This window comes from Camelina sativa, chromosome 5, assembly GCF_000633955.1.
Source record: "Camelina sativa cultivar DH55 chromosome 5, Cs, whole genome shotgun sequence".
Lineage (NCBI taxonomy): Eukaryota > Viridiplantae > Streptophyta > Magnoliopsida > Brassicales > Brassicaceae > Camelina > Camelina sativa.
In genome coordinates, this window is record NC_025689.1 from 18,293,733 (window position 1) to 18,309,074 (window position 15,342).

General features: G+C 31.8%; 1 protein-coding gene across 1 annotated transcript; it reads right to left on the minus strand.

Moving 5' to 3' along the window:
• Positions 3,219-4,313, minus strand: LOC104787173 (putative cullin-like protein 2). Its single transcript, XM_019245316.1, has 5 exons — positions 4,192-4,313; positions 3,999-4,095; positions 3,715-3,864; positions 3,541-3,621; positions 3,219-3,458 (listed from the first exon to the last, which is right to left on the minus strand). The coding sequence occupies exons 1-5, from the start codon at positions 4,311-4,313 to the stop codon at positions 3,219-3,221; spliced, it is 690 nt and encodes a 229-aa protein (XP_019100861.1).

Here is a 15,342-nt window from a genome sequence, read left to right on the forward strand (position 1 = left end):
TTGCATTATGTGATATGGCAAAGACTTCTACAAAAGCGGTATCTTTTTTTGGGATAATTCAGCTATTTATCATTTGTTTTCTTCTTCAACTAAGTGATGGAAAATACTTGAAGATATGGTGGGAGGGCTGACAGTTAAAGCTTAATCTCAAACTCGTTGGGAGAGTCATGTTGCATGCGTCAAGGCAGTAAGATTTCAAGCTCCAAAAATAAGGGATGCCTTACTTTATATAGCAGAAACTAGTGATGATCCAGAAGCACAAAGTGATGCTGAGTCTCTTGCCACAAGTGAAACACATGGGATCGGAAGTTATGAATTCTTGTTGTCCATGGTTATTTGGTACAATCTTTTAGTTGCTGTTAACACAGTAAGCAAAAATTTACAGTCTGAAGACATGGATATTGATTCTGCTATTGCTCAACTAAAAGGAGGAAAAACGGCTTTTTCATACCCCGACAATAGCCCTGTGTTGAATTCATACATTTGACTATTGATCTGGCCTAAACATACATTATGTTTATGAATATTTGAATTCCGTACCCCAACTTTGAAATCAATACCCCAAGTATAATTGTTGTGCCATAACATACAAAAACGTGTTTATCGACTAACTCTGTTAAGCTTCCGTTTAACCGTTCTGACGTGGATTCCACGTGTGCGCAGCGATTCAAACGAAGTCATTTTGGCTAAACAGAGAAACTAAAATTTCGACCAAAACGACGTCGTTTTGGTCAATTTCTCTCACAAAATCTCTCTTCCTCTATCCCGAAACTATCTCACGGCAGAGGAACCCTAAAATTTGGGCGTTTTCAATTTCGAGTCGATTTGAAAGAGCTGCCTAAACACCTATTTTGGGCTGCCTAAACTACTTCAGATCAGACTCAAAAATTAAAAATGCCCAAATTCTAGGGTTCCTACCTGCGAGAGAGAGTTTCGGGAGAGAGGAAGAGAGATTTTGTGAGAGAAATAAAAAACGACGTCTTTTTGGTCAAAATTTTAGTTTCTCTGTTTAGNTATGTTTATGAATATTTGAATTCCGTACCCCAACTTTGAAATCAATACCCCAAGTATAATTGTTGTGCCATAACATACAAAAACGTGTTTATCGACTAACTCTGTTAAGCTTCCGTTTAACCGTTCTGACGTGGATTCCACGTGTGCGCAGCGATTCAAACGAAGTCATTTTGGCTAAACAGAGAAACTAAAATTTCGACCAAAACGACGTCGTTTTGGTCAATTTCTCTCACAAAATCTCTCTTCCTCTATCCCGAAACTATCTCACGGCAGAGGAACCCTAGAATTTAAGCGTTTTCAATTTCGAGTCGATCTGAAAGAGCTGCCTAAACACCTATTTTGGGCTGCCTAAACTACTTCAGATCAGACTCAAAAATTAAAAATGCCGAAATTCTAGGGTTCCTACCTGCGAGAGAGAGTTTCGGGAGAGGAAGAGAGATTTTGTGAGAGAAATAAAAAACGACGTCTTTTTGGTCAAAATTTTAGTTTCTCTGTTTAGCCAAAACGACGTCGTTTGGATCGCTGCGCACACGTGGAATCCACGTCAGAACGGTTAAACGGAAGCTTAACAGAGTTAGTCGATAAACACGTTTTTGTATGTTATGGCACAACAATTATACTTGGGGTATTGATTTCAAAGTTGGGGTACGGAATTCAAATATTCATAAACATAATGTATGTTTAGGCCAGATCAATAGTCAAATGTATGAATTCAACACAGGGCTATTGTCGGGGTATGAAAAAGCCGTTTTTCCACTAAAAGGACTAGTCTCTTATTTCCAAAAGTATAGAGATACAGGCTTTGAAGAAGCAAAATCTGAAGCTAGAGAAGTGGCTGAAGCTATGGAGATTGAAGCTGTTTTCCCCACTAAAGCAAAACGTGTCATACGAAGAAAAAAACATTTTGATGAAGATCTCGAGAAAGTTGATGGTTCTCTGGATTTCTCACCAGAAGAAAGCTTTAGAATTTCTTACTTATCAAAGTCATGGATCAAGCTCTATGTTCTCTTGAGGAGAGATTTGAACAATTTCAGAAGTATGAACAAACATTTGGATTTTTGTTTGATTTGAGGAAACTGCAAACGACAAGTGATGATAGCTTGATGGCATCTTGTATCAATCTTCAAGCTTCATGGCAATCATTCAGTTGTTGATGGGAATGATTTATTTTATGAACTGAAAGTTCTAAAAGAGGTTTTACCAAAAGACTACAAGTGACCTATCGAAGTGTTAGATTTTCTGAAAACAATGGAAGGTTGTTATCCTAATTCTTGGATCGCTTATCGGATATTGTTAACGGTTCCAGTCTCTGTTGCCTCTGCAGAAAGAAGTTTTTCAAAGTTGAAGCTGATAAATTCTTACCTTAGATCAACTATGTCACAAGAAATGTTAAATTCTTTGGCTATGATAAATTCTTTGGCAACTTGCTTGAGAAACTTTGTTATAAAGTTTTGATGTATGGATAAAGTGTACGTTCGACTTTTTGCAAGTAAGATCGCCCTGCTCTCATGTACAGATTTTCACTTGAACCCTCCACTCCACCAAAGTCACTAGGAATTTTAGACATCATTGTCATCGTTTCAACAGAGATCAATCAAATTAAGCGCAACGAATAATATATTTAATTTACGCAACAGTATTTGCCATTATTTGGTGTTGTTTAGTATGAAGTATCAACGCAGCCAGAAAATAAAAAACTGAAAAACACTATCATAGTTGCCTTAGTAATCATCCAAGCAGTCATAAGTTTTAATTTTATTATTAAGAAGTTAAGAGCATCTGATCATCGCAAACTGTTGCAACTTCCAAGTCACCCTGCCATTTTTCTATTAGACGTAAAAGATGTTAAAGGCCTCTTGCAATGCCTACAAATACATTAAAAAATAAATTATGGTCTTTCCATATATTTAAAAATATATTTTGTGTAGAACAAGAGACAAGCTAAGTGAACAAAATAAACAAACAAGCCAAAAAAACTTTCAGAAAATAAGCATATAACTAAGTTTAATCACTAAAAAACCTCCCTCGTCAAAATATGATTAATTCCAATATTAATGAATAATAGTTTCATAACAAACCTCAACTAGTTTGGGCTCAGTGCTTGAATAAAGGTAGTGACTAACTCTCTCCTTCTCCCTTTTAAGACACTCGTCACACTGCAATATAGAACTATTGATATTAATAATATATATATTTATTTACTTTCATGAAATCGAATGAAAACATAGTCCGCGACATGCCTTTAGCAAATAATCAGAGCTAGAACACTCCTTGATCCACATTGATCCTTTGCGAGAATAGTAAGATACAGTATCTTGAAGCATGAATCTTTCAAAATCCTCTTCATATTTCTCCATAGTACCCATCCCATTCTCCACATAGACTTCTAACACGTTTTCCACTAGTTCCCTATCAATCTGTTTGCCCTCACGTTCTTTATGAACCTGGCAAATACAAATTTCGTTAGATAGAAACAAAACTTATAGGCTAAACCTTAGCTTTCTCATTATAGGTACCAATACTTACAAGCGCTAATACAGCTTCTTTGGCAGTGGAGTGCATCTCACGATAAACCTGTGGTATAATATTTGCAAGGACATTGACAAACTTGCACAAACATTTGAGGCAGTGAAAATTTAGGAGCTATAGGAATGCGTGAAAAACCAGGCGGCGAAAACATGTCAATCCAACTTCTCTCACTTTTGGCAAGGATCTATGAAAAACATAGTAATTGTCGATATAATGGAAGATATTGCCTAACAATTTGACCAGAATTTTATGGATCTTCCACCTCCTAACAAGCTCTCTTAGCACATCTTCACCAGGCTTCTCCCTTAAGGATGGCAACACCTAAAAACACACAAAAAAAACATTAAAAATTAAAGCAAAGGAGATTTAAGTTATAAAAAAAATGAAAAGAAGAATATGTCTTTTTTTCACAATATCCAAGAATCAAAGCCCAAACCCAAAACTTTGGTACTTACTGTTTGGATAGTATAATCTTCAAATACTTGACGATAATTTTCGTAAAGCTGTTGTGAGTAATTAGTGTGTTTCTGGGTACACATAGTGTAGATAGTTCTGTGAATCACATAAGAAATTACTGTAAATAGTAGCTACCTGTACGTATATATAGAGCTGTTAACAAACAAACATTACATAAGAAGACCTACGTACGTGTAAAGATTCACATGTTGCGTAGAGTTAACTGCTGGTTCACGCTCTCCTTCTATATTCCTTATCAGCTCGGTAATACCTTTCTGCAAGGAGGACCACCCTTCCTCAAAGTTAAGGACCATCCTTCTCGAATCTGTTTCAAGCTCTCTTGAGTCAAATTCTCAAATAAAGTAATAGACAGAGATTAGCTCTTGTGAGGTTAATTATCATTATCGGTACTTTTAAACGATACTCAACGCTAATATTATCACAAACCGTAAACTAAAACTAATTAGATTACCAAACGTAAGAACAACGACAAAGATTGAAAGTAATCAAAGATTATTAAACACATAGAAGCGAGGTAACCCTGAAACTCGATCAAAACCGTGTAGATAAAGGCTAAAACCAAAGACGTTACTAACCAAAAGTTTCTGAAGAGTATCCAATCTGAATCACCAAAATTAACTATGAGAATCGTGAAGAACGTACACGTCCTCGAAGAAAACGAAAGATATATATATAGATCCGACGATGGATGAGATGGCGGTTTTAACTTTTCTTTCAACAAAGAAAAACATATTAAGATATATTAAATTACATATCTCTATCTAAAAAAAAAAAACAAAAATTCCCTATCCAAGAAGAAAAAATTTATTTGTTACATGGTTTATATGTTTTTTTGACAATCTTTATCTAATAAGTCACAAGTAAATTCACAAGAAACTGCAACCTTCTTCTTTTGACATCTGTTTTTTGCTAACATGTCTCCCAAATATTGATTCTATTGATTTTCTCTAACTTAATCCTTTATCATATTCTTTATCTTATAAAGCACAAGTCACTTAGTCAATAAATGTTTGCCACATCAGATATTAGTTTACATTTATTTTAAGCAAAAAAAAATCAAATCTTTATCTAATAAGTCACAAATAAATTCACAAGAAACTGTAACCTTCTTCTTTTGACATCTGTTTTTTGCTGACATGTCTCTCAAATATTGACTCTATTGATTTTCTCTAAATCCTTTATCATATCCTTTATCTTATAAATCACAAGTCACTTAGCCAATAAATGTTTGCCACATCAGATATTATTAGTTTACATTCATTTTAAGCAAAAAAAAAATCAAATAAAAACAATTACTATTGATCGTGTGAAAAGAGGAAAAAACAAAAAAGAACTGACCCAATTTCCATGTTTTACGAAACTGAACAAAATATTGGCATATTGATAGGCTTTATATTTGTTTTCTGTATTAAAAAAAAATGGCAATGGTAAAGCCCAAGCCCATAACTTTGTGTGTAAAACCCTAGAAAAACCAGTTAATTTCATTAACAAAAGCTGTAAATAACTTATCCCTAATTTTACTTCCACTAACACTTTCACTTTCAGAGTGATTTACAACCGATCCATCTCCTATTTAAATCCAAATTCGGGTTCTTTACAGTCTTTCTTTATATTCCTCTCATCTACATCGATTTTTCTTCTTCTTCTGGTTGCCATATAAACTACAGTTATATATATTTGACAAATCTATCAAACAAGTCCATTCAGGTTTTTCACTAGTCTTAATTCAAATTTATTTTCTCTCGGTAACGCATATTTATTCTCTCTGGTTTTACATGAGTCTGGTTAAAAATGCTGATAATAATTGATGGTTTGTGAATCTTTGAATTCTGCAACTAGAAATATGATATTTGTGTATTTACACACTTGTGTAATTTAGAAGCACATATTGTTTCTTCAGTTTACACTACAAGAAAGAGTCACAACTTGGAGTCCCAAAATGCATGTTTTCTTGTAGTGTTAGATCTTATTCAAGTGGACAAATCTAAGCATTGTTTGATTTATTTGTGACAGGTATGAGTACTACCATGATGCATCGGCCGGTAACGAGAAATACATACATGAATGAAAAGTAAAGAGGGTTGGTGAACGTGATGAAAGCTCTTAGTACTTCCAGTCTCAATTTTTTGTGTGTTATTCAAATGCTTGCTTATTTGAATATTAGATCATGTAGAATATTTGCTGATTGAAAGATATATATTCATAATGTGTGTAGTTTTCTATTTCAAAACTGATATGTTTCCCTAAAATAATTACTAGGTGACTTATAATGAAGATTTCAAGGATCAGTAGAGTCCATGTGCTAACTTTTTAATATCTTTAAATTAGTAAATTACTTGATTGTGATTTTATTTGTTCTTCATTCAGTATTTGCGTAATCTACCTACTTCTAGATATGGCTCTGACTTTCAGATACTTTGTTTCTCATTTCTATAACCTATCTCTCTCATCTCACCCATCTGTCTATAAGTTTCTTTCTTGCAGGTGTTGATTATTAGTTTTCAGCCATTACAACAATGCGGATGGAGAAATAATTTCCTAGCTAAGGTGTAGCAAAACGAGAACAACAGCATCAAAATATTACAAGAGGAGGAAACAAAATTCAAATTTTATCCTCCAAACGTTAGTATTGTATTTTGCTCGGAAAAATGAGTGTGTTAATTTGCTTCATATATAACAATGTGAATAAATTGATTCATAAGATCAAAGGGAAGACCGAGACGAATGTATCTAACTATTACTATTATTTTTTTTGAATTTTTCATTCTTACATATATCTTACTTTAGACTTTAGAGGTTCATAATTTAAGGCATTTTTGAAGTATAAAGAGTATTCTATGTACGATCTTGATCTTAAAACTATTTTTTTCCGTACGAAGTACGGATCTAACACTAGTAAATCACAAGTCACATGACTAATAAAAATTGGCCACATAGATTTTATAAACAGTTTTTTAAATTACTAAAAATTTCCTATTTTAACGACATAATGCTAAGAATAATAAAAAATAAAAAAATCTGACTGACAGTTTCTTAAAACCGACCAACCCACAATCCACGATCTCCATGATTTCTGCCTTTTTATACCCCATATTTCATAGATTCGATACACAAACATCATAATTTTTTTCAATCGATCCCAAAAAGTATGATCATCTTCTTCCTCGGTTCAAAATCATAATTACATTGAGTACTTTGCCACTTTTCTCAATATATAATTTCAATATTTAGATTTTCAATAACAAGAATAATTGGTCTAGGTATGTTTGTAGGAGCAAGAGAAACATGGATATTGAAGATGATATAATCAAAATTCTTAGACAGAATTACGAGAGGTATTTTGAATCCATGACTAAATCAAAGAGACAGAATTACGAGAGGTATTTTGGATCCATGACTAAATCAAAGTTTTCAGTTTTCTCGCTAAATAACTATCCCAGTTTATGTAGTACATAACTTTTCCAAAGTTTCTTTCTCACCAAAGGATATTTTAGCTCTCAATACTGGTTGGAAAAGTCTGAAAATTTTAGCTCTCAATACTGGTTGGAAAAGTCTGAAAATTTTAGCTCTCAATACTGGTTGGAAAAGTATGCTACACTTTTTTTTTGCTCTTCGTGTATTCTTCAAATTAATGTGTGTGGCTTAACTATGCTTTCAAATCAACCTGTGACATTTGAAATTAATAGTTTAGTCGTGTCTAGCTTTCCATTTATGTCGTTTACATTTAAAAGGTATAGCAAACGTTAAAGTAGTAAAGATTACCTATTGGCTATTGCCAAACTAATGAGTAAAATAAATTTGATCCCTTAATTATTGTTTTCATTGTTACGTTGTAATTTATAACTGTTGATTTGCCTTCACATGTTTCTGTGTTATATGCTGATTTTTTACTTTTATGGTTTTAAATGGATTTGTAAGATTGTTTGCAGATGGAGATCGTAAATAAATTGCTCATAGATCTTCTTAAGAATCAGAAGAAATACTTTGACCAAAAAAAAAAAAAAATCAGAAGAAATACATGAAGAGCAAGACATAAAGAATATGAAAGCTTTAACCTAATAGCTGTACGCTATTTTTGTGAAAATATAATATTTGTACTCTATATTTATTATTTCAACGAGCCTTCAAATCTTTAACCTAACCTAACATGGTGTGTCGCAGTCACTTCAAATCTTCGTAAACGAGGTTTGAGTTGTGATACAATGTGCGCTTTCTGTGGTTTTCCGGTTGAGACAATTAATCATGTTCTTTTTGAGTGTTCCCCGGCACGGCAAGTTTGGGCTTTGTCATTTTTCCCAACAGTGCTGGATAGTTTTCCATTTGCTTCTATTTTTGCAAATATGGATTTCTTATTTTGGCGGGCTCAGCAGTCCCCCACCCCGGATGTTTATCCCTGGATATTGTGCTATATTTGGAAAGCTCGGAATGATAAAGTTTTCACCAATCTGGATTCCAATCCGCTGGCAATTTTGCGAATAGCAGAAGAGGAATCTCACGCCTGGTTCCGTGCCCAGCTGGATGAAACGGTTGATGGGCCGGTCGGTGCTCAGCATGTCACGCACAGTGACAGATTAAGCTTGGCGGTCGCTAGGCCTGTTTCGGGTTACCTTTGTTTTGTAGATGGATCTTGGAAAGCCACAGACAAATATGCTGGTTGTGGCTGCTATTGCACCTCCTCTAGGGAGGAAGCTCCCACTATGGGGGCCGCTAACCTCCTGCGTAGTCTCACACCTCTTCATGCAGAAATGGAAGCGTTTATCTGGGCGATGCGATGTATGATTGGTGCAGATAATCAAGACGTTGTCTTTCTTACCGACTGCTCTGACCTGGTGAAGATGGTTTCTTCGTCTTCCGAGTGGCCAGGCTTCAAGCTTTACTTAGAGGAGATACAAGTTGATAGGGAGGAGTTCCGCTCTTTCTCATTAGCCTTAGTCCCCCGCACTCAAAATGGTAAAGCTGACAATCTGGCACGACGTGTTCGTTCAGTTTCGCATACATCTACCTATGTAAACAATGTCCCTTCCCATTGGCTCTTTTGAGCTAATCTGTTCTCTTGTTGTCAAAAAAAAAAAAACGAACCTTTCAGTTATTACACAACAATAATACAGATCAATGTACATTCTTCTCTTTTCTTTATCTAGCTTATAAGGTTTTATGCGTTTGTGGTTAATCAATGATAGTGTGTTGTTATATGCATACTTTTCTTTTTAAGCCTTTAAAAAACTTTTTTTGTTGGGGGGTCAAAGTCTTGAGTTGTTTATACATGTAACTTTTTGTTATGACTTATGAATAAAAAGTATATTCTATTTATTAAGAGCTCCTAGATCACCTCGTGCTTCTTTTTTGGTTCTTTTACTTATTTCACTTGTCTCCTTTTTTCTCAATTGCTCCTTGAGTCTTCTTTTGGTTTGAATGCTCAGACAGGATGTTATGTCACAATACCTAAACTTTGAGACATAAAATTATTTTGACCCGAGACCCCGAGAACAAAAGTGACAAACACTTATCCTACTATATTAATTGGGAAGTACAAATATGAAACTAACCTTAAAATGTGTAAAAAATTACATTCAATTGCCATTAGAAAATTTCAATTAAGCTTAATTAATTAATTTTAAAAAATAGAATTAATTAAAAAAATAAAAAATACTCACAGATCAAATATTAAAAAATCTGAAAAAATAATAAAAACATTTTTCTCTCTCTAATAAATTATGGACAAAATTAGTAAATATTTTTTAAAAAAAAATATAAACCAATCAGAATTTTAAAAACTAAGATTTTATATCCCAAATATACAATATAATTATTTTTAATAACTAAATTTGAAGATTTTGTTAAGATTTCAGATTATGGTTCTCCTATCATCTTTATTTTCTTTTATTTACAAATTGTTTGGAAATTTCATATAATACTTATGATTAATTAAAAATGCAGAATTTTTTCTGCATATATTGTGATTTGAATTTTTATAAACAAAGATATATTTCTCAATCTATGAAAAATGTGTGTTTTAATTTCCATATTGGCGGGTTGGCAAAACTAAAATTTAGATAGATGATAAATTCATAATTTTTATTTGCTCACAATTATAATATTAAAATTACTATTTTATATTTCACAAAATAATGATGCAAATACAACAAACAAACAATATAAAACTGTAATAAGATGTCAAAAATAAATTACTATAATATTCTAAAATAATTAGTATTCCAATAGACTAATAGATTTACAAAACAATTAAAAAAAAAAATTATCTCGAACAAAATAAATTTTTTTAAAAATATAACAATAACTTTTATTATTATATTATTAAATTTTTAAAAAAATATTGATATGTGCTTTAATCACGGGATATCTTCTAGTTTCCAGTATAATTAAAAGCAACTAGGATATATCCCGTGCTTAAAGCACGGTCAACATTTTCTAAAAAATTTATAATATAATAATAAAATTATTTTTTTATTTTATTTTTTAAATTATTTTGTTTGAGATAATATTTATTTTTAATCAATATGTAAATCTATTAGTCTATTTGAATACTAATTATTTTAGAATATTATAGTATTTTATTTTTGACGTATTATTACAGTTTATATTGTTTATTTGTTGTATTTACATCATATTTTGTGAAATATAAAATAGTAATTTTAATATTATAACTGTGAGTAAATAAAAATTATTAATTTATCATTAATATAAATTCAGTTTTACCAACCGCCAATGTGGAAATTAAAACACATATTTTCATACATTGAGTAATATATCTTCGTTTTAAAAAATTCAAATCACAACATATGCAGAAAAAAATGCATTTTATTAATTATAAGTATTATATGAAAGTTTTAAACAATTTGTAAATAAAATAAAATAAAGATGATAGGAGAATCATAATTTGAAATCTTAACAAAATCTTTGAATTTAGTTATTAAAAATAATTATATTGTATACTTGGATATAAAATCTTAGTTTTTAAAACTCTGATTGGTTTATATATATATTTTTTTAAAAATAATTAGTAATTTTGTCCATAACTTATTAGAGAGAGAAAATATTTTTTTAGATTTTTTAATATTTGATATGTGAGTGTTTTTTATTTTTAATTTAATTATATTTATTTAAATTAGTTAATTAAGCTTAATTAATTTTTTCTAATGGTAATTGAATGTAATTTTTTACATATTTTAAGGTTAGTTTCATATTTGTACTTCTCAATTAATATAGTAGGATGTAGTCAATATTAACAAAAATAGATTCGCCTACATATCAAGTTACAACGTTGCTTTAGACTACAAACAAAGCACAACTATTTTTTTGGTAAATAGTTAAGCTTACTTAGAGATCCAAACATGTAATGCCATTTATCTAAAAATTATAACCAAGTGATGAAAATTTGATCAACGCAACATGTAATGCCATTATCTAAATAACCTTGCTTCAATAACACCTGAAATAAGTTGAATATCCAACAGTTTTGACGGATGGTCTGAAAAAGTTACCTCCATAATTTCACTGCAGCAATTTCATCAGCATGATATGTGTGTATAACACTCTCCTTCCTGTAGATTATTTCATGAATTTAGAATCATCTATCGTTTCAAGTAAAAAGAATTTATAAAATGCATATATTTAAAAAAAATTTTTGTTTTTAAAAAACCCTGTGTTTTCTCTCTCCCGAGTCTCCTCCAAACCCTAGCCGCCGTTGGTTTCGTTTGCCTCTCCGCCGCCCAAGGCTTTCGCCGGCGGTGTGAGAGGGCTCTGTTTTCTTCTTTAGCTTGTTGTCCCAGTCGAGTCATTCCAGTAGTGACCCGCTCTCTTCCTCCCCGGCGTACTGAGCAGTCCAACCGTTGCGTCGTGACGGTGTGGCGGATGACGAGATCTCGGCTCGCCTTCCTCTCCGAAGACTGGTGGTGGTTCGAAGCTGCTCCGGGCAACCTTCCTTGCAGGTTAGGGGAGTTGGATCTGAGTTTTGGATCGCGACCTCCTGTCTCCTCCACCCTTCCGCCGGAGATGCTAGTAGATCGGAGGTGTATGGTTGAGTCGGGTTGTTTAGAGTCTACTGATTGTTGGGGAGGCTTCAGGTGTGCCGATGGCCAAGATTTGCGGACATCCTCATAGCCGACGCTTTCTCGAGAGCTTCCTCAATTTCTGGTGTTATTCCGGCTAAGAAGCGAGACAACAAGGCATTTGCGATGTGGCCTTTCCAATTATGCACCTTGAGGTGATGATATGCTAATCTGTGCTTCAATTATAGATCTTAAGAAGATTAGCATTCGGGTTTTTTGTGTGATTAGTTTGGAAAAGTTTTAGCACTTGCTGGTGGTGTTTCGTGTCTCTTGGTCGGTTCAGTCAGATGTATTGTCCGTTTTAGGTTTAGGACTGGAACAGTGAAAACTGGAGAGACCAAGCTCTTCTGATGATGCGCCTTTGGGTGTTGAAGCTACTGGGACAAGTTCTTCATGTCGATCCAGAGATTCTCATAGCTGGGATTTGATTGTTTTCAGTAGTACTTTTTTGGCCTTCTCTGTGTTAGTACTTGTTTTCGTGTCATTAGGTTAATTTAGGTGGTTTAAGAAATTATATCACTTCGAGTCGTGGTGTGTTATCTGTCTCGTTGTGGTTAAAAAATGTAATGGTTCTCGATTAGGTAGTGTTGGATCCGCTTAGTGTTCCAGGGTTGTACTTGATCAACCATTGCATTTGTTTTGTGGTCCAAGTTTATTGGGGCGAATGTAATGTGTCTTTGATTTGGTTAATGGAAAGTTGATGTTGAGCAAAAAAAAAAAAAATGCATATATTTTTGTATTTGTATAAGATCTACACACATATGATCATGAGTGTGCTTCTAAACCAATCAGTGTAACCAAGCAAATATTTAGTACCTTTTCATCCACGATAATAACTCAAGTGCCGAGAGTTATTCTAGGCTTATCTTCGAGACTTTGACATGACTTTTGCAACTTCGGGATTCTAGAGATCTTCATCTTCCATTCCTTTTTCGATAACTCAGTTAGGAACTTGAGTAGAATCCGATGACATTTTCATTTTGTTTACAGCAAAGAGGATCGCATCTATTTTAGGTGGAAAGGTATATAGAGCCGATGGGATTGAGACTTAAAAAACAAAAACAAAAAAATCTAAACCAATATCGATCAATCCAAAATAAAGTGATGCAAAAGATGCAAGGGAGAAAAATAAGAGAAGTAAAGATGAGTGAGTTACCGTTCCATTTGAGCTTTTATGATAGAGGTAGCTGGAACGGTTTCAATAATCGTGGTAGTTTTGGAAGAGAAAAAATAGGGATTTTTCGAATGAGGGATTTGTGTTTTAAATTACTTTTAATACTAGGATTTACCCCGTGGTATACCACATATCCATTTCTTAATTTTTTTTTTTTGTTTTATAAATCAGTAACCCTGTGCCTTCTGAAGAAATTAGTTTGAATATTTCATTATTAATTCAAATATGTCATTATAATTTCAAATCAATAAATTAGTTACTCTATTTTTAACTATAATAAATACATAAAATCTGTATTTAATACTAATAAATAGATTTCATTAAAAGCGAATATATGTTATCGAATAATAGATAAGTTTTCGATTTCGACTAAGATAATAATGAATGAAGATTGGATTAGTGCAATCACTTTTTTTGAATTAAAACCTACCCGACAATTAGGATTACACCAAAAATATACTCCAAAAATATTAAAATCTATTTTATTCTTTTTATTCATAACTAATACTATTAATTATTTAAAGAATATATAAGAACTATCGAAATAATGCACAGTGACATCTCACATCCGAACGGGGTTAAATTTAAAATATATATCCGTTTATAAAAATTCAAATCACATCATATGCTGAAAAAAAACTAAAATTTTATTAACTTTATGTATTAAATAGTAATTCAAATAATTAAATATAAGATTAAATAAAAGTGAAAGGAGAATTATATTTTAATCTAAGATATTGCTTTAAATTAGGTAGATAGATTTTAGGAAATTTAGAATTAATATTATCAAATAAGAAAATGATTGTGTTTGATTGTAAGGATTGTAGAGAATTTAGTTGAGACTTATTTGGATACAAAGAAAAAAAAAAAAAGCACATAAATGTATTCCAAAAATGTTAAGATAGATGAATAGTTAGAATTTTTTTTGTTAGATAGGTTAGATAGTTTTTTAAAGATTTTCTTAGAAAGATTTGTGCAGTAATCTTGAAGTTTAAACAATTTTAAACAGATTATATGCAGGTTAGATAAAATTAGATAAATTTATCAATATTTGATTAGAAAGATATGTTTTAAAAAAAATATTTAACCTACGCTCTTTGAATAAAAAACATTATTAAAAATAGTTATTTTCTAAGTTATAGAATTACAAATAGTAGAAAATCTTAGCTACTAATTATATAAGTTTCATCAAAAATATTAAATTAAAGATAAATAGGATATCAAATAAACTAAATGAAATATGGCTACAACAATTAGAGAACTAAAAACGAAGGAAAAAATTAATCTTCTTGTCATTTGACTTCAATTTATTTCATTCCATCTCATTGGAGTAATTAACTGAATTAAAACTTGTTTTAGGAACTGATGAATTTTCTAGAGTGATAGGGAATCAAAGATAAAAAAATATAATAAAAAGAATTATTATGATTTCCACATAAATATAACATAAATTTAGAATTTATAGAATAAACTAAACCGTTGTCAAAAAAAAAAAAAAACTAAACCAAAACAAACAAAACGGTCTCTTACAACAGTTTTGATCACAACGCCAAATCTATCTCAAGCCAATAAAACTGAATATTTCCATAGAATAGAAAACCTAATGAAACCATGTTTCACATCCCTACAACAACAAAGATCATTATGTTTTTGCAGAATCATTTTTTATTTTGTTATGGAATGGAAGAAAAAACAATGGGTTGGTTTATGATGATGAAGTTTAGAGTTTGTTGGGGACTTGATCGGTATATATAAGGGAGGAGGGGTTTAGAGTATGTTGTTAGGTTTAACTAAAAAATATAGAAAAAATTATTCAAATGTTATCCAAAAGTTGGTTTATTACTCAAATCTATAAATCTTTTGAAAATTACTAGAATGTTTAGTGCCCTTGGTGTAATTACAATTTACCCCTTGGGTTTTGTTTTTCGAATTGGAGTAAAAATTTTTTAAAAAAAAACACATCAACAAATTAAAATACACATCAGATATGATTTAACACGTCATTAAGCAGTTTTTTTAGATCCACAGTTTTGTTTTCTCTCGTTTATATCAAAGAGAGGGAAAGTGAATAGTTTTAAC